Below are 19,246 nucleotides of genomic sequence, written 5' to 3'. Positions count from 1 at the left end.
TCTATGATAATCGACTTCAAAATTTTGTCAAAAAGGCCATTTTTCATGCTTTTGGGGTTTTGACATGTCATATTTTGCATTGAAAGTATTTTGAGGTCATGGACCATTGGAACGCATTTTATTATGTATATTACATTTGCGAGAATGTTCACTTTGCACAAAATGTCACGGTTGTATAATATGGTTGGTGGTTGGCTTCAATTTTTTCATTTTAAGACATTTTTGAGGTTTAATAGGTCGGATTTTGCATCAGATATATTTGGGGGTCACGGATCATTCCCACACGTTTTAAAACACTTATTACGTTTGCGCGCCCAATCGTTTTAGCATACAATTTCATATTTGGTCATTTGAACACTTGAAACAAACTTGTATTTTAGCATTTTTCGTCAAAACTGATCTCAGGGGTATTTTAGGCATTTCAGGTCAAAAATAAAATTTTCTTTCGACATGTTCAGCTTGGAAAAATTATTTTAAGGGTTTTTTTTTTTTTTTTTTTTTTTTTTTTTTTTTTGTGTTTTTCCAAAAAAAGTCATTTCGGGGTCCAAAAATCACACTGCTTGCAGCATTTTTTAGAAAAGTGCTCAGGTGTTAGTAGCCTTGTCCGCGTGCATAGTGCGCGCGCTTGCGTGCGTATGGGTGGCCCTTTGGCCACAGCGATGCCCATTTTTGTTTTTGGCCGTTCTCTTCCATCCGGACTCCGAATCAAGTGATTTTTCTAACTTCATTATTTTTTTTGTTATTTATCCAATCACTACAAGAAATTAGGGTATTAGGGACAGTCTTTTAGTGACGCACTAAAACCCGTCCCAAAAGATCTTACTATTAGGGATAGGCAAATTTTATCGTCCCTAATACCAGGCTTTTAGGGACAGTCAACCTAATATGTCACCAAATCCCTAAAAACTGTCCCTAAAAAAGTTTTTTTTGGCACAGTCTATTGAGGACCGTCCCCAATGCCCAAAAAAACAAAGCGCTAAACTTTAGCGCTTCATTTTTCTTTTGTTTGGCGCAAAAATGAAATAATATAAAATTATTTTATTTCACAACATAGGGAAGCCCATCACACTACGTCGTTTTTAATCTAAAAATAGTTAGTATCATTTGCAAACCTCTTCCACCGTCACAACTCATAAAGCTCTTCAGTTCCTCACCTCTTCTATTCTTCTCAACGTCGCCCTGCCCTACGACCTAATAGCAACCTTTGGAAGGTTTCTTCCGTTTCTAGCCAAGCCAACCTCCTAATCTTAGTAGAGCCAAGCAAAAGTTCATTCGTACTTTTCCTGTTTGCCATTTTTCATGATCCTCACCCTAGTTTTTTCTAGGGTTTCGAAATTGCAAAAGGGGGTAAATTACAAATTTGGAAAAGGCTTGTCGTCTAAGTCTGAATCGCTGTTAGAAATCATACAGGTTGTTTGAACTTTCTATCTTTTTGGTTCAAAGGACTCATCTGCTTCTTCATCTTCTGGGATTTTCGGCTCTATCTTTGCCCCTTCGTCCCAGGTATTGCCTTTTTTTAACAATCTGTTGATTATTATTCCTCCTGAATTTTGGAATTTTCAAAAAAAAAAAAAAATTATGTTGTTTATCAGATTTAGGGTTGTCATTTCTGATTATTCAATAGAGCTGTTATGTTTCTGTTGATAGATTTTAATGGAGGAGTAGGCTTCGTTTGGGATACAGTTTTTCGTGGTAAAGTGTCAGATGTGCAAAGAAAAATATTTTAGTACAAATTTTCGCGGTTTTTATCCCCATGATAGAAAGATGTGGGCTTATCATTTTTCGTGTATAAAAATTACATACTGATGATGATGAACCTGTTTTCAATACCATATTACCATTTGATTCACACCCAACTTGATTAGTATATTCTTTGATGGTAATTTGCTGTGTTTACAGTTAGTGATTTTGATATATTACAGTTTTATATACCACTTTGATAAATGGATATTGCTTTCATGTGCAATCTGAAAGTGGCATGAGATGATTATTTATGGTGGGAATGTGAACTTGTGAATGCTTGGTAAAGTGAATGTTGGCAATAGGTCCAACTCTCACATCAACATTGCTCAAGACCTCTCAATTGAAAGTGAAAAATGAGTGGTAACCCAATGAATATGAAAAACATTTTGACATTGACAAACAAGAACGTTTGTACTTAATAGCAGAGCATGTACTTTTACATATTTTGTCAAACGTCATGCATAATTCTATAAACACTAACAATGAACTTTAAGTACCATACAACCATTAATATTCTCCCCCGCATGAGTTTAAACTCAATATTTCTCCAAATTAAATTAAAAAAATAAAAAAAATAAAAACCTTGTGCTACATGAGTAGAGGATTGATAATAACATGGTAGGTATACAAAGTGAGCAAAATCTAGACTATGGCTCCAAGTACACCAACGGCAAGAGCTCCGGTTAGATGGTTGCAGAAAGCGGGGACTAGGCCACAGATGGCTGTCCAGCCTACATGTGCATTCCCTTTTTTTCATTATATAAAGGTCCTCACTCGCTAAGAAACACCCTGAAGCGATTACCAAAACCATAATCTGGTGATACAAACAAAATAAACAAATCATCCAAACCATTAATAAAAAAAAAATTATAACTACTATATATTTTTATCTTGGATATGCAATCAAATTGCTTGTGTTAATGTATATGCATTGTCAGGTTAACTCTACTTTAAACACTGCATAGGCTTACCTTTTTTGTTTAAAGTTCAGGGGATTTAGCTCTGGAGACTAATCAGTTATAAATGTTATGTATTATAGTGGGTTGTGCTATCGATATACTTAATTTCCATTTTAATACATGTTATCTGTATATCTATAGGTGTTTCTTTATTGTTATTATTATTATTATTATTAGTGTTTTAAATTAACTTCAATATGTATTACTTGTTGAACCTTGTCCTCTGGTCTGACAAAATGCACATTATTGACCATTTCAATCAGCTTAGTAGTTTTGAACCTCTCTTTCCAGGCATGTTTATTTATTTTAGTTATATTGCAGAACATTTTGATCCAAGTGGTGATTCCATTAATTCATGCGCAATATAGGAGATTTTTCAGTTAAAATTTGATAATATATATATATATATGCTGGCTTAGCAAAATATTTGTGTTCCTTCCCACTATGTCCAGAAAATAGGGAATTATATTTTCAGCAAAATATTTGTGTATGGAAGAATTAATTGGAAACTGAACTTTTCCCTCAGTAGTTGTTTGTTACATTGCTTTTGATCAATTAACACATATAACATGCAGATGGATGTTGCCCAATTCAGAAAACTCAGTTTTAGCCTCGACTGCAAATGATATGCGCCGTGATAAGTACACCCCCATTGATTCTGGAAAGTTGAAGTCCGCAGCTATAGGGCTATCTCAAAGTAAGTTTCAGTCTTCTCTTTCGATGCTTCTCATTTGGTAGATCTAAATTTCTTTTCTTCAAGGATATTTGATCACTGTTAATAATAATAATGATAATAATAAAACCATTTTTAACTAAGTATATTTCTGTATAAACTTGAATCTGTTCAGAACTCAACAAACTTGATGGCTAGATGAGTCTTAAGTTGACAATATTAGCTTCTCATGCTAAGTTCAACTCAATCCAATTATGATTTGACCCAAAATTGACTAATCCTTGCCATTACTACCCCTGAACCTGTTTTACATCTATAGTTCTCACCTTTGTGTTCTATGATCCCCCAAAACCCAAGAAGAATCTCAATAGGGAGTTGTTGAGACCTTTATTAGGGACTTTTTTGTGTTACCCAAGTACAATAACTTTTATCTACATCACTCTTCTCTCTTTAATAAACCCAAACTCTAATTTATGAATCAGGCAGGTAGCCTCTTACAGTTATAACCAAATGTTCAAATTGATTAAAATTTATCCATAATCTATCTAATACATCATTAATTACTTAAGTTTGATTGATTTACTATTGATTAAAAAACTTCACGGCTATAGTAACTGATTTGAAGCATACTTTGGCTGATATTTCTGATTCCATTAGATTTTTGTTACATTACCTGATACCACAATTTAAAAGTATACTTATTTTATCCTTTTTTACCATTGCTTTGTAATTATTTTTACATATCCATACCATTTGTATGCACTTAATGGGTTATGCAATGTTCTTTATTGATGAGTGAAACTTATCTTAAATTTTATTTGGTATGCTGGCTCAGCAAAATATTTGTGCTCCTTCCCACTATGTCTAGAAAATAGGGAATTATATACAAACAGAGTAGCCTAGAATGCTGGTGGTCCATGGACAAGTTTGCTAATTGCAAGTATCAAGCAAAACACAGCAGAGTGATGGCATCTTGCCACATATTTCATTTATGTCCAAAAAGAATTTTTAATATAGCCCCCTATTATGGTTATATGAATATTTTTTATATCTTATTGTTATTCAAGGTCTCCTCCACCTCAGACACATAATTTTGTGGTTTCATCACTGTTTCGTACAGATTTTAAGAATGAGTTTGATCAGAATTGATATATATATATATATATATATATTTTTTTTTTTTTTCACTACAACTATTTAGTGCTTCATTTTTATTTATTGTTATTTTAGTGTTTGGATGATTTGGTGTAAAATAATCGTACTCGACTCAATAAAGTCTATTTCAACTATTTAGGTTTGGTTACATAAATCCTATTTTCTTTTCCATTTTAAAGACATAACCTTAGGCAAATCTTGAGAACTGTTCAGGAAGTCAAGTTTTAAAAATACCAGCATTGCTATTACATCCGACTGATATTCTCTATATCATGTCCTTCAGTTTCTGGTCGTAATCGAAAATACTAAAGTGATTGTATAGTTTATTTTTATTAGGAAAAAATTTAAGAGAAGTGACTTAAAAAATAAATCAAATAGGCCCTTACAATACCTTTGTTAGTGAAAGGAAGGAAATTTTAAGAATGCTCTAGAAAGCGACCCTTCATAAACCATAATAAGCCTTGCAGTTGACTTGTTAGTGAAGTTCTGATACTAACAATTTAGCCAGGGTCCCATTTGAAGGTTGTATTAGTTCGCTTCCAAAACATAGAATATCTCCTACACAAGATCTTGTTCAGAACTGATAATTGGTGCCATTATATACTTATTTCAGGTCATATCCACTAGCTGTTCACCCAAGATTGAGTTTGATCAGAATTTTAGGTATGATATATTTCTTACTCCTCTTATTATGTTTTATTTTATTTGTTTATTTATCAATTTTTGGATTTTAATGCTCTATAAGTTTATATCACCTAGATAATTAGTTCTAATGCTTTTGTTATGTTTTATTTTATTTGTTTACTTATCAATTTCTGGATTTTAATGCTCTTATTATGTTTTATTTTATTTGTTTATTTATCAATTTCTGGATTTTAATGCTTTATAAGTTTTATTACCTAGATATTTAGTTCTAATGTTCTCCGTCATGGATCTATCGTGATTATGCATATTTTTTTGTTTTCCTTCTTGTGTACCTCCTGTTTATATGGGTCGTACCCTTGTTTTGGCGGCTTTTAATGATATTTTACCACTTCCCCCCTCCCTACCAAAAAAAGAGAGAGCCTATGCATCAAGTACATATATTTTGTTTTGCAGATATTTTTTTTAAAGGACCATTTTTCTTTACCAGTAATTGGCCCTGTATGTGTTTTGTTTAATTTATCCAGAGATAGCCTCATCACTTTGTTCTCTCATTTACCAAAATTTGTTAGATAAATGAAAATTCTTTCTCCACAAAGGGAGTGGAATGAAAATTAAATTTGATTATACAATTTTTGAAAATATAATTCATTGGAGGCTGGGGATTGATGGATGAAACAATTCTGAAAACGCTGTTCATGACACATTTTATTCGTTTATGACTTTTTAAAATGTGTCAAATATGTGTGCATGAGCTGGTTATCACTACAAGAAATTAGGCTATTCCACCATCACAACTCACAAAGCTTGATCTTTAGTTCTTCACCTTTTTTGTTCTTCTCAACGGCGCCCTGCTCTACGACCTAATAGCAACCTTTGGAAGGTTTTTTCCGTTTCTAGCCAAGCCAACCTCATAATCTTAGTAGAGGTAAGTAAAATTTCTTTCGTACTTTTCTTGTTTGCCATTTTTCATGATCCTCACCCTAGTTTTTTCTAGGGTTTCGAAATTACAAAAAGCCTATTGAAGGGGTAAATTACAAATCTGGAAAGGCTTGTAATCTCCAAACAAACATGCTCAAAATATTGAAACAGTGAATAGAGCAAGTTATAACAATCTCAGATCACAAGTAGGCTTAAAATATCTTAAACCCTAGTCTTCAGTCAAATCACCTGAAACTTGAGTTAATTCTGGTTCTTATAGCTTCACATACTCACAGTGCACTTACTTAATTAGATACTTTAGTTCTTTCAACAAGAGACACAGTTGTAGTGCACAATAAGTGCTAGGATAGAACTGACATCAGTTTTACACTTGAATTCTGCAGTAGTGAGAATAAGCAGGTCAATCTGCAATGCAGGTGAAAGTAGGCCTTGATTCATGTTCCCACAACACTAAATAAATGAAACTTTTTCAGAATGATACTCTTCAGTGTATAGCAAGTTTACTTCGAATTCCAGCTCAAAATAAGTCACAGCACAATTTCAGCTGAAACTTTGTTCTTAGGGACTAAATCATAATTTTACTTCCTTATAGCCTTGAACTTGATTCCAAACACCTCAATCTAGTTATATATATATGCTCAGAAGGTAATCACAGCAAAGCTAGCAATATGAATCAACTAGAATGAGTTTAAAACTTTCTGTAGGCTATTTTATTCAATAAGGTTGTTTTGTTTTGTTTGAGAGTTCAAAACCAAATACACTCAATTTTCAGTCTTGATTTTTGTCAACAGAGCTCTATAATGATTAAATATACTTGTTTAAAGCATAAACTCAACACATACAAAAAGTAATCAACATAAAATAGTCCATTAGAGGCTATGCACCAGAAAAGTAGGCTGAAACTGAGATATGAGTACTCATATTGTTTTTCTGTGCAAAATTAGGCATATACTTGAGTTCTACAGATGTAAATAAATGTACCAAGCTTGCTTCAACCATCATACAGCACCTGGAACCTCTACAACCAATTTTGACCCTTCAATCCAGCCTCAACATCAACATAAATGCATCAGAAAATTCTGCTTCACAGGTTCAGAAATTCTTCAGTGGATTAGTGCATTCTCATAGTGATTTCAGAGATTAAGTTAGCTCAAAACTTCAATTAATCTATCTGAAAGTGACTCATATTTTCAGCTCTCGAGCCTCACACTCAATGCAGCTCAATATATAAAAAGAGGCTCAATATTTGCACACATGAGTGCTGCTCTATAACAGTATATTTATACATTGAATTTAGGTGCTGCTCTATAGCAAATTTTTTTGAAGCAAAGATACAATGCACCTTCAGAAAATGTTTCCAATCATACACTACAGATTAGATTGATCAAAATACCCCTAAGGATGCAGCTGAGATTACATAATTGCCCTTTACTGATGACACTTGTCACTTAAACCAGATGATACTTGCTGTAGCCCTTGAAAGTGACCAGATGATGCTTACTGCAGCCCTTAAATTTGTGATTCAACCTTTAATAGAATATCTGTAGTGCAATGTAGTATCAAAGACAAGTGTAGCAATATTACTCCCATGTATAGAAAGACTAATATTCCCTTGTGTTAAGACTTGTATTCAGGAACAAACCTTAAGATAGGTGATACCATTTAGCCTCAAGATTAGTATTTGTCATTCAAAGAGAAAACCACATCAACAGAATTCCACAGGAAAATATACAATATTCTATTTATTTTAGCGATATTACTTGGTTAGGAAAGCATTTTTCTATTTTCCTTCTTGTGTACCTCCTGTTTATATGTGTCGTACCCTTGTTTTGGCGCCTTTTAATGATATTTTACCACTTCCTCCCTCCCTACCAAAAAAAGAGAGCCTATGGATCAAGTACATATATTTTGTTTTGCAGATATTTTTTTTAATGGACCATTTTTCTTTACTAGTAATAGGCCCTGTATATATTCTCACTACTCCCCCACTACAGCTGTGATTGTCTTCTCATCCTAGCTAACTTGTTTGTTCTTGCATAGACACAACATATCTATATTTTTAATATATTGAATGTTTGAACTTATTAAAAGTTTATAAGTTTATAATTTAAAATTGTGGCACCTACAATAATTTCATTTACATTTAAGTTTGGAAAGTGCAGTAATAGAAATGAAGGAATCAGTTAATTCTGTTTAGATCAATAATAATACTACATCCTGTTTAGTTCAACAACCTTTGTTTGTTTGCAAAGGTTTGAGTTGGGTTTTAGGGAAACCGAAGAGAGGATCCCTTTGCTGAAAAATAAAAGAAGGGGCTTCAAATCAAAGTCAATAGACATTATTCTTTGCTAGCTACTTCTCAACGCATTACAAGGACCTTGCTTTCACTTTTATTTAATGGATTTCTTTATTGTTTTCCCTTATAATATGATTGATTTTCATTCTTAAAGAGTTATGATATATTCAACATACGCATAAAGTGACTTGTTTAAAATTGATATTATAATTTTTTATTTTTTATTTTATTTTATGTAAAATAGCAGTTACATGGATAAGTCTTGGATTCATCATCACACTAGGGGTAGTCGAATCTATTTTGATGGCTAGTCGTCATGCACAGACAGGTGGTATTACCCGATGTCCCTGTCGTCGTTGCAAAAACAAGGAATATCTTGAAATTAAATAGGTTAAGTAACATCTCTTGAGTAATGGGATGGACAAGGGGTATAACAATTGGATATATCATGGGGAGGTTCCTCAAACCAGCAATAATGTTAATATTGGTGCTAATGTTAGTAGGGAAAGTGCCCATGATGAAGATGGAATGTAGATAATGTATTTGGGTTATTGGATAACGTACAAATGGGAAACTTCAATAATGCACAACAACAAGAAGATTTGCCTGATGCTGATGGGGAGGAGGAAAATTTTTTAGATTGTTAAATGATGCACAAAGTGAATTGGCCAGGTTGTCAAAAATTCTCGAAGTTGTCAGTGATATTAAAGTTATTCCATGTGAAGGTTATGGGTTGAATGAGCAACAAAACATTTGACATGATGCTTATGGCATTTAAGGAGATGTTTCTTGATAACAATGTGTTACCAAAGTCTCATTACGAGACTAAAAGCTTGTTGCGAGATTTGGGTCTCGGATATGAGTGTATCCATGCATGTAAACATGATTATGTTCTATTTTGGAAAGCAAATGCAGGTAAGGAAAATTGTCCACAATGTGGTGAGTCGAGGTATAAACCTCACAAAGGTAAGGGTAAGAAAGTCCCTTAAAAATTTCTTCGGTACTTCCCTTTGAAATCAAGACTTCAACTGTTGTTTATGTCGAAGGATACAGCCTTAGATATGCGGTGGCATAAGGAGAAGCGTGTGAAGGAGACAAATGAGTTAAGACATCCGTCTGATTCAAAAGCTTGGGAGGATTTTGATAATAAGCATAGTTGGTTTGCTGCTGATCCTCATAATGTTCATGTTGAATTAGCAACTGATGGATTCAATCCATTTGGTAACATGAGCAATTCCTATAGTATGTGGCCTATGATGATTGTGCCTTACAATTTGCCCCCTTGGATATGTATGAAGGAACCATATGTGTTGATGTCGTTGCTTATTCCTGGTCCAATCTCGCCTGGTAATGATATTGATGTATATCTGCGGCCTTTAGTTGAAGAGTTAAAAGAATTATGGGGGGATGGTGTGATGACGTATGATGCCAGTAAATGTAACTTTAAAATGCATGCGGCAATGATTTAAACCATTACTGACTTTCTTGCCTATGCGATGGCTTCTGGATGGATGACGAAGGGTTATCTAGTATGTCCAAATTGTAGCGAAGAAACATGTTCTTATTATTTGAAACACGGACGGAAGATATGTTATTTGGGAAGTCGTATGTTTTTGTCGTTAGATCACGTTTTTAGGAAGCGGTATAAGCAGTTTAATGGTGAGAAGCAAGATAAAGGGCCACCAAAACAGTTGACAGGTGATGATATTCTGGAACAACTTAACCGCATACCCGAGGTTAGTTTCAGAAAGGGACCAAATAACTAGAAGTGAACTCGTGAACAATTTGAACTTAACTGGACAAAGAAGAGTATTTTCTTTGAACTACCTTATTGGTAGACCCTTTTGTTACGGCACAACCTAGATGTTATGCATATAGAGAAAAACATATGCGATAATGTGTTAGGGACATTATTGGATATTGAAGGAAAAACGAAGGATACATTCAAAACTCGATTGGATTTAGAAGCAATGAAGATTAGAAAAGAACTACATCTCAAGCGTAATGGTGAAAATTTTGAGATGCCACGAGCGCGCTACACATTGTCAAAGAATGATAAAAAGCAATTGTGTGAATGGCTAAAATCAGTTAAGTTCCCAGATGGCTATGCCTTAAACATAAGTCGGTGTGTGAATGTTAATAACTGTAAGATATCTGGATTGAAAAGTCATGATTCACATGTTCTGTTACAGCGCCTCCTCCCCATAGCTATACGAGGATTCTTAGATTCGGATATTTGTAATGCAATAGCAGAGCTTGGTTTATTCTTTAAGGAATTGTGTTGTCGAACTATTAAAGTGGATGTCTTAGAGGCAATGGAAAAGGACATTGCTATTATACTATGCAAGTTGGAGATGATATTTCCTCCGTCATTTTTCGACATTATGGTGCACTTGGCTCTGCATTTGCCACATGAAGCCATTATTGCTGGCCCCGCACAATATCAGTCGATGTACCCCATTGAAAGGTACTGTAATTTTTTTAATACACAAACATTATTTTTATAACAAATTCTAATGGTCTGATAGATTTAAATATTTGTGATAATTTTAATGGTTATGTAGATTTTTGTATACCCTCAAACTGTACATACATAACAAAGCACGTCCTGAAGGGTCCATTGCTGAAGCTTACTTAGACAATGAATGATTGACATTTTGTTCAAAATTTCTCAGAGGGATTGAGAATCAAGAAGAAAGAAATAGTGAGGGGGATTACAACAATAATTGGACCACTATTTCAGATCTAAAGCAAGTAGTTCGACCTCTAAGGGCACAAAGTTTGGAGATATTGTCCCGTGAGGACATGGAGATGGCCTGATTGTACGTATTACAAAATTCTGGAGTAGTTGAGTCATACGAAGAGTAAGTAACTTGTTACATGTCGTATCTTGTCAACTTATGTGAATATATAGTTTATTGCTTAATATATGTACACAATTTTATCTTAACACCATCTAATTGTTTAGAAAACATAAGGTGGAACTTGAGAGACAAGATCCGCGAAATGTTCCTCAAAGACATGCAAAAGAATTTTCTAGATGGTTCGAAACACAAGTAAGTCCATCATGTATATATTGGACTTAATTAATCAAATTCTTTTATTTAATGAAAATGATGTGTTATCATTTATTTAACACTACAATTTTTTCAATAGATCTTGAAAATGCGTCATCATCAAAAGGAAACAACTTGTGATGATCTGTATTCGCTAGCGTGTGGACCTGGATCTCTAGTAAGTTAATATTCTACTTGTATTGTAGATGGGATTAGATTCCATACTAAGGAAAGGGAATAAAATCGACGAACACAGAATTGTGGTGTGTTAGTGAAAGGAGAATGTGAAGATTACTATGGTAAACTAACAGATATCATTGAGTTACGATGTCCACTGGGTAGACAAATTTTCCTTTTCAAATGTGAATGGTTTGATGTTAGGATTGGTATACATAAAGATACCTATTTTAAGAGTGTAAATGTAGCCAGTAGAGCTTACAAAAATGAGCCATTTGTGTTAGTAAATCAAGCAAAATAATGCTTCTACGTCAAAGACAACAAATTTCAAGGGACATAGGAGGTAGTTCAAGATATAACAAATAGAAGTTCATTTGATGTACCTGAAAAAGAGGGCGAAGCAGTAGTAGAGGATGAAATGCTTAACACTACAACATACCAAGAGAACGAACCAAGCATCGTGGATAGGATTGTTGAAGTGGACTTGGACATGGATCCACTCTCTTTGAACAGGGACGATTTAGAGGGTGAAACCCTTGATGCTGAAGTGATTGAAAAATGTAGTGGTGAAGCAGCAATTAATGATGACTTTTGGGTTGATGAGGATGATGATGGAGATGACATTCAATATAGTTCAGATGAGGAACCAGAATTATTGTCCGACGATGATACTGATTTGGATGACATATGAAGCTTTGTATTGTTGAGCATGTGCCGTATTTTTTTTGGAATCATGATTAATACATTATGTGAACTTTATCTTGAATTGAGTTCCTTCACTTTTTCAATATATTTACCTTTTACTATTTGTTGAGTGCTGGAAATTAATTAGCTTTGTTTGGTTATGTGCTTCATTACTATTCTGATTTATTTAAACTAATCTTAGATCACTTGATTTATTTTTTGTTTATGTTCTGAAGTAGCGAATATCAAATGATGACTCATAATGTATTCCGCATATGCTTGTTTATTTTTATTTAATATTACTTGATTCTTCATATCAGCTTGCAAATAGAATTACGGACACTTCTGAGGCACCAATGCGTAGAATATTAAGGTCCAGCGTGGCTCAAACTCGAACTGAGACACCATCTACAAGTTCAGCTGCCACATAACCGAGTGGAGAAGCTGATGGTAGTAATTTAATAAGTTAACAGCCTATTATGGAAGGTGCCAGTAATACTTTGCAGACGAGGCCACAACGAAGTATAGGTGATAATTATGCTTCATCATTAATTTAACTACAAGCATTTTTGTATAATGACTATGTTTTAATTAAGTTGATAATTTGTTTTTCAGGCCCAGTACGAAAAGGGCGTGGAAAAGCAAAGAATATAGCCCTACACAAAGCTAAGGAACTCTATGGAAAGGATGCTCCAATTCTGGTAGAGTTTGGGACGGGTTATATTAAACCCGTTGGCAAAAATCACAATTTATGGACGGCTGAGGTTGGCATCCATGCGAGAGATAAAGAAGCGCTATTGAAATATAAAACGTGGAGGGAAATTCTAGATTATGAGAGATAGGTCTGCTATGACCATTTTAAGGTAACGAGTTCTTTTATTTTCTATATCACAAGGGGAATACTATACCATTTTTAATACTTATTTTGTTAACATGTTATTTATTTTTCATATTTTTAGTGTTATTTGTTGTGTGAATTATTGGGCTCTTTTTAACTTAAATTAAATGTTCATTATAAAGGTGACCTTTGGAGTGGATGCACATGACAATGAAACTGATTTCAAGCGAGTAACTAAGGAAATGTTGGAACGTTTGAGGAAATATAAATATAAATTGAAGAATCATTTTGTCAAGCATCTTCCCATTGAGAATGCATGCTTGCATCCATATGGTATTATTAATATTGATGTTGGGGGAAAATGTGCGATTGGTGGACATCACCAGAATTTCAAATTCGGATTTTTAACCACCTGCTTTAAATTATTTACTTGAAATCATTGATTATAATACATTGATTAACTAGCTATTTAGGTTTCCTAACTTGTATTATTGTTTGAATTGTTGTGTATAAAATAAGTGACAGAAATAAAGGCAACCGTTCGAAGAATGATACTCCACATGTTTCTGGATCGATGTCTTTCGCCAGACGCTATGATATTTATGTATGTAATATTTAAAATAATAATTATAAAATTTCAATTTATTATCCATCTAAATCATATTTTGTGTTGCAGCTGAAAGAAAGTCAAGAAAGGCAAGAAAGGCAAAAGGAAGAAGATGAGGAAGTTGAAAGTCCTGAGGAGGGTCTTGCTATTCGCATGTACAAGGACACGCATTTTAGGGAAGAAATTGGATGGATAAACAAGAGAGCTAAGCAGAACTACGTAAGTTTTTTTTCTCCCCTTTTTTACTTTCTTAAAAGATAAATCAGCCTTCAAATTCCATTGTACACTTTTAACTCTATGTAAACACTTTTTTCCGCCTTTTTGACCCTAAACTACAAGCCCTAGTTTGGCTACATCACGAGAGAGAGTTTAGACTAAACTCTAAAGTAACAGTTGACTTTAACAACCTAATTGTTATCCTAGCAAGGAGATGATGTTGGTGATATTGTACTCATTATGGGATGGGAGAGACCAATGATTACATTCCTTTAGGTGCTTTACATTTTATAGCTATAACCCTACCCTGATGCACCAGCACGAGAATAATTCCGTTCACAAAATCAGTTTAGGTTCTCATAATTAATTGGGTGTGGATAAGAGCAGAATATCATGTATCAACTCATGCATTCAGTGCTTTAAATTCAGTAATTAAAATTTTCCAGTGCTTAATTTTCAGCTTTATTAAACAGCACCTTAGTTGGTTTTGTTTTTGAAAATTGAATGAGCACATTTTTATATATATGGATTTTTGGGAATATGGTTTTCAGTTTTTGCAGGCAAGCACAATAAATAAATAATTGCTATTTATTGAGTTTGTTGGTGAATTAGAAATTTGTAGCTTTGATCAACATAGTTACCAGATTACAGATTAGATTAGATATACTGGATACCATGCTTAGAAGTGCATATATAATAATGTGTCAACTAAAAGCAGGAGCTGTGTTTGTTGGTGGTTTGTGCGTGGATATGGATTTGGGGCCCTTGATCCAAATTAAATCAATTGTTCAATGAAACTTTAGGATCCCAGAATTGGATTATTAGAATGTTATTAGTGAAATCCTTTGTCAATTTGAGTATTCAAATTATAAGGATTTAAATTTTTCGGAAATAGATTAGAAGGATTTTAGATAACATTTATAAGGATTTTAGATAACATTTATATATATGGAGTTTAGATAATATCTATAAGGTGTTATTCCAGTTGACTTTAACAATCATTTTCTATTTATAATATAAATGTTCTGGGATCCACACGACTATGAGGCCAGGCTTGCTTCCAAAAAAATTGACCAATTTGAAATGACTTTCATATTTAACTACGTATTTGAGTTCTAGATCTGAGAAAAGAGGCCCATAGTATAACATTGAAGCACACCACCAAGGTGAGAATGTTAATTTTTCTCACTTAAAAAAAAAGAACCAATTCTAATGACTTATTAGAGATCTAAAAACAATGTCCAAGCCCATTGGTTTAACAAGTTGTGGTAATTTACTTTTTTAACATAGTACTGGGAATGCTATTTTTTCCAATTAATTAACATGGTACTAAAAATTTTGTTTCCTTTTTTTTTTTGGTCCGGTGATCGATAGGTTTAATTTGTTTGCTGCTGAAAATTTGAATTCCCTATCATTGCTCTATGATACGAACTTACCCTTTCGTATCATCCAGTTTTAGTTGATTTACCTTTCTGCTATCTATCTGAGTTAGTAATTTCATGATCATCCATCCTTTAATAAAATGATTTAAAAATATTATTGAGATAAAATATTGAGCTTGTTTACTCTGGGGTGTGTGAAACTGAAACTCTCCTTGCACTTAATGGTAACAAATATTTTAGGTGAGAACATACATTGAAGTTAAAAGTGGGCTCATCAACTGTCAATGTCCATCACATGATCAAGATGGGAATAACTTCCCTAACCTAAATTCATCCAAATTTCTGGAGATTATGTGATTGAAGCCAAATCACTTTCAATAATACACACAACAAAAGCCACACTAATCAACGCTAAATATGAAACCTAACCCCAGTTGTCTATTCTATAGTCTCTGTCACACAACTTAAAAATAAATAAATTTCTTTTTTTAATATATATATATTAGGACAAGTTGATGAGCCTAAAATAACCTATCACTTATTGCATGGGTTCGAGTTCATTTCATTTGATTTTCTGAGTAAAAGGCTTCCAATGCTGATCCCAAATACTGAAAGTGCATAGGGTTAAAGATAAATCTGAGGCGTAGGCTCAGATTTATTGTAAACTGAACCAATAAAGTGCATAGAATAACTTCAAAATCTTGTAGAGTTCTACTAGAATCTGAAAAAAAAAAAAATGGGCATTGTATGAGATTGATTCTAATATAATTGGAATAAGAATCGGTGTTAGGGTTAGGGTTTACTTGACAAGGAACCTTTAATTATTTCTTTACGCCTTGTTTCGAACCAAATACTTATGGAATTTGAAATTAGAGTTGGGAAAGAAATTGGGAATAAAATGGGATTTGTAAAAAGGAATTTTAAATTCCGTCTAAGTTCTTTTAAAATTCCACACATTCCAAATATTTGAAATCATATTTTAAATTCAATTATGATAAAATCTTTCCTATTTTTGTTTGCCTACATTGCCATGCTGCATTACATCAGGATAAACGCACTTGAAATTCAGGTGGGCCAACTTGAACCCAACTTAATGTTTTTTAATATATAAATGATGTTCAAAAGTTTGCTACTGAATCTGGTCACTCTTAATGTTTTATGTATGTTGTTTAAGTTCCTTGTGTAATATTCTTTAGTTATGTTTTTGCTCTGTTGTGGTTTTGTTCTTTTTTATTTGTTAATCTCAATTTAAAATTAAAATTGCAATTTTAAATAATTGATTCAAAAAATTTTTTATTTTTATTTTTAATTATAATGGGTTAGAAACTAGTTTATATTTTGTGCTACTATTTTGCAAGTTAATTTTTATTTTGGGATCAATTTTGTTACAAGCTTAACATATATTGTATTTATTTTTTTAGACCATAAAATTTGGTTAATTGATATGACAATTATATATTTTTTATGTTAAACATATAATTATGCATCACAAAGTATATGGACATTGTTTGATGCTTTTTGTGATCCTCATACATGCTTGTTAAAGTTTGTATCAGATCGTGATATTGACGTCTCTGGACTGAGAATTCTAAATGGAATAGAAAATATAAATTTGATGTCCTATATATAAGTAAGATCCTTTTTTGACTTTCACTGAAAGAGCTTTAGCTAGCTCTTTTTCTTCCAAAAATGGAAGTGAAGAATGAATCTCCCACTCATTCTTATTCTCTATATACATACATCAAAAAACAATTCATCTTGACTTAGTTTATAGTTAATTTTTTATTGAGCTACTGATGTTTAACACTACATTCATCTTAATTTCAGGATGAAATGAAACAGAAGTTTTCACAAGTTTTTCACAATTCTGATGGTACCAGTCCTGTCATAAATGATGTTGAGATAGTGGAAAACCAAATAGGTATCAGAAAGGGATGTCGTCGTGGGTTCGGAAATGGTTTTGTAGCTCCAAGCCATCAACGTGTATCCTTATCTTTTGAAGAGGCTTCTAGAAAAAGGGTAAAAAATGTTGAAGAAGATAATGCACAACTTAGGGAGAAAGTTACAAATTTGGAGGAGAAGTTGGATACATTTCAGTACCTCCTTGAGCAACAACAACAACTCCTTCAGCAGCAACAACAGTAGCTCCAGCAACTCCTTGAGCAGCAACAATAGAACCAACAACCGCCACCACGATTCCACCAACATCAGCATGCCCCACCAAGCTGGTATCAGCAGCCGCCAACATGGTGGCAATTTCAGCACCACGCACCAGCACCACCACAACAGTCACCTGAATGAACTATAAAGATAATTATTTTGGTAGATATATTTTAAAGCTTTTTGATGGCTAGCTAGCTGATTTCTAACTATTTTGGTAGTATATTTTTTTCCTTGCATTTTCATGATTGCATTTAGTTTAAAATGATGTTTTAATTTTTGAGGATGTTTGGAACCATTTGATGTTAAAGCAGCTAGTAGATACTTTTAGCTCTTCTTTACAAAACTGGAGAATTTTTAGTTTCATCATGGGATTAAGAGCTTATTTGTTGGCATCGTATTATGGTGGTAATTTATTTTTTTCTTTCTAAAATGATATTGTGGATGAATATACTTTTTAGTTTCCATGTTTTGATATATAAGGTGGATGTGGTTTAATAGTATTTTTAGAAAACAAATCCCGTAGAGCAAAACAGAAATAATAATAATAATAATAATAATAATAATAATAATGAAGTATTAGGGACAGTTTATTACTGTCACAAATTTAATATAATAATAATAATAAATCTTATTAGGGACAGTACAAATTGTGCCTAATAAGTATATATTAGGGACGGACAAAAAAACGGTCCCTAATATATCAACTATTAGGGACAGTAAATATCGTCCCTAATAAATCAAAGGGGGACGGTCTTATTAGGGACAATAAGTCTGTCCCTAATAAATAAAAGTGGGATGGGCCTTTTAGGGACAGTAAGTCCGTCCCTAATAAATGAAAGTGGGATGGGCCTTTTAGGGACAGTAAGTCCGTCCTTGAAGGTCGATTTTATTAGGGATGGAAAATTTTTACCGTCCCTAAAAATCATTTGTGACACAACTATTAGGGATGGTCAGATTTGATTATTAGGGACGGTTTTTAGGGACAGATTTGGCCGTCACTAAAAACCTAATTTCTTGTAGTGAATGGTGTGCTCGATAGCACCCATAACTTTCTAAAAATTATAATTTTACCCTTAGGGCTAAACTTGTCCCTTTTTAAATATCACTTCCGCATTTTTACTTTCTTTTAAGTTCCATGGCTTCATGGGAAACCATGTTTGTGTCTTAGGGATAACATACATCTCTTGAGACTTTGTTTGCATGTGAAATGACCATTTTGTCCTTGGGGGCATACTTGGTCTATTTTCACCTTTTTGCTTCGCATTTGTTTTCTTTTATTTCTGTGATTTCATGGAAATTCACCATGGCATCTTAGGGATACCAAACATTCCTATAGACTTTGTTTTTGTTTTCGCTTCCGCATTCCAGATCCGTTATCGGCTCAACCTTCGAGTCACATTGACATATCTAGGTTGTGTAAATTCAGAACATTACAAGTGGTATCAGAGCGTCCGGGTTCGAAAACTTTGGACGACGGGTTTGGGTGCATATCATGCTTTTTTGCCATACTTTGATGCACTTACTTGCTTCATGATAATTTGTTTAGAAGCTTTACTTACTTTGACTGTTTTAGCATGACGTATATGTCTAGTCGCTTTAACGTGTTGTGTATGTTTATCTGCCTTAGCATGTTACATATATGTTTTATGTCTTAGCATGTTTACGTGGTTATGTGGCAATTCGTTTAGAAAATTTTGTTAACCGCCTTAGCAT

At 33.4% G+C, this 19,246-nt stretch overlaps 1 protein-coding gene across 8 annotated transcripts; it reads left to right on the top strand.

Annotated features, from left to right (window-relative positions):
- The first annotated feature begins 1,112 nt into the window (after window positions 1-1,112).
- On the top strand, window positions 1,113-17,928 carry LOC132303228 (uncharacterized). 8 transcript variants are annotated; one of them, XR_009481142.1, is made up of 11 exons: window positions 1,113-1,503; window positions 3,278-3,399; window positions 5,144-5,193; window positions 11,086-11,274; window positions 11,379-11,466; window positions 11,567-11,644; window positions 12,648-12,855; window positions 12,943-13,190; window positions 13,348-13,769; window positions 13,842-13,991; window positions 17,198-17,928. XR_009481142.1 is itself a non-coding variant. In XM_059800410.1 (9 exons), the coding sequence occupies exons 6-9, from the start codon at window positions 13,482-13,484 to the stop codon at window positions 17,513-17,515; spliced, it is 570 nt and encodes a 189-aa protein (XP_059656393.1). In that variant the 5' UTR covers window positions 1,118-1,503; window positions 3,278-3,399; window positions 5,144-5,193; window positions 12,648-12,855; window positions 12,943-13,190; window positions 13,348-13,481; the 3' UTR covers window positions 17,516-17,928. The 8 variants fall into 8 exon arrangements, 4 of the variants coding, with proteins under 4 accessions (XP_059656393.1, XP_059656392.1, XP_059656390.1 ...); XR_009481144.1 differs by lacking the exons at window positions 11,086-11,274; window positions 11,379-11,466; window positions 11,567-11,644 and having other exon boundaries at window positions 1,115-1,503; window positions 13,348-13,498; window positions 13,691-13,769; XM_059800410.1 differs by lacking the exons at window positions 11,086-11,274; window positions 11,379-11,466; window positions 11,567-11,644 and having other exon boundaries at window positions 1,118-1,503; window positions 13,348-13,498; window positions 13,685-13,769.
- The last annotated feature ends 1,318 nt before the right edge of the window (window positions 17,929-19,246 follow it).

Source organism: Cornus florida, unplaced genomic scaffold (assembly GCF_030987335.1).
Source record: "Cornus florida cultivar Cherokee Brave unplaced genomic scaffold, ASM3098733v1 CherokeeBrave_3.0.0_Hap2_Chr04, whole genome shotgun sequence".
Classification (NCBI taxonomy): Eukaryota; Viridiplantae; Streptophyta; class Magnoliopsida; order Cornales; family Cornaceae; genus Cornus; species Cornus florida.
This window is presented reverse-complemented; position numbering and strand designations above follow the sequence as displayed.

What these genes read in the sequence shown, in the direction of transcription:
- LOC132303228 (XM_059800408.1), top strand. Translation starts at nt 13,159, where the DNA reads ATGAGAGATAGGTCTGCTATGACCATTTTAAG. An exon ending in TCTGCTATGACCATTTTAAG is followed by an intron (nt 13,191 to 13,684) that starts GTAACGAGTTCT and finishes GTATAAAATAAG; the next exon opens with TGACAGAAATAAAGGCAACC. An exon ending in AGAGAGCTAAGCAGAACTAC is followed by an intron (nt 13,992 to 17,197) that starts GTAAGTTTTTTT and finishes TCTTAATTTCAG; the next exon opens with GATGAAATGAAACAGAAGTT.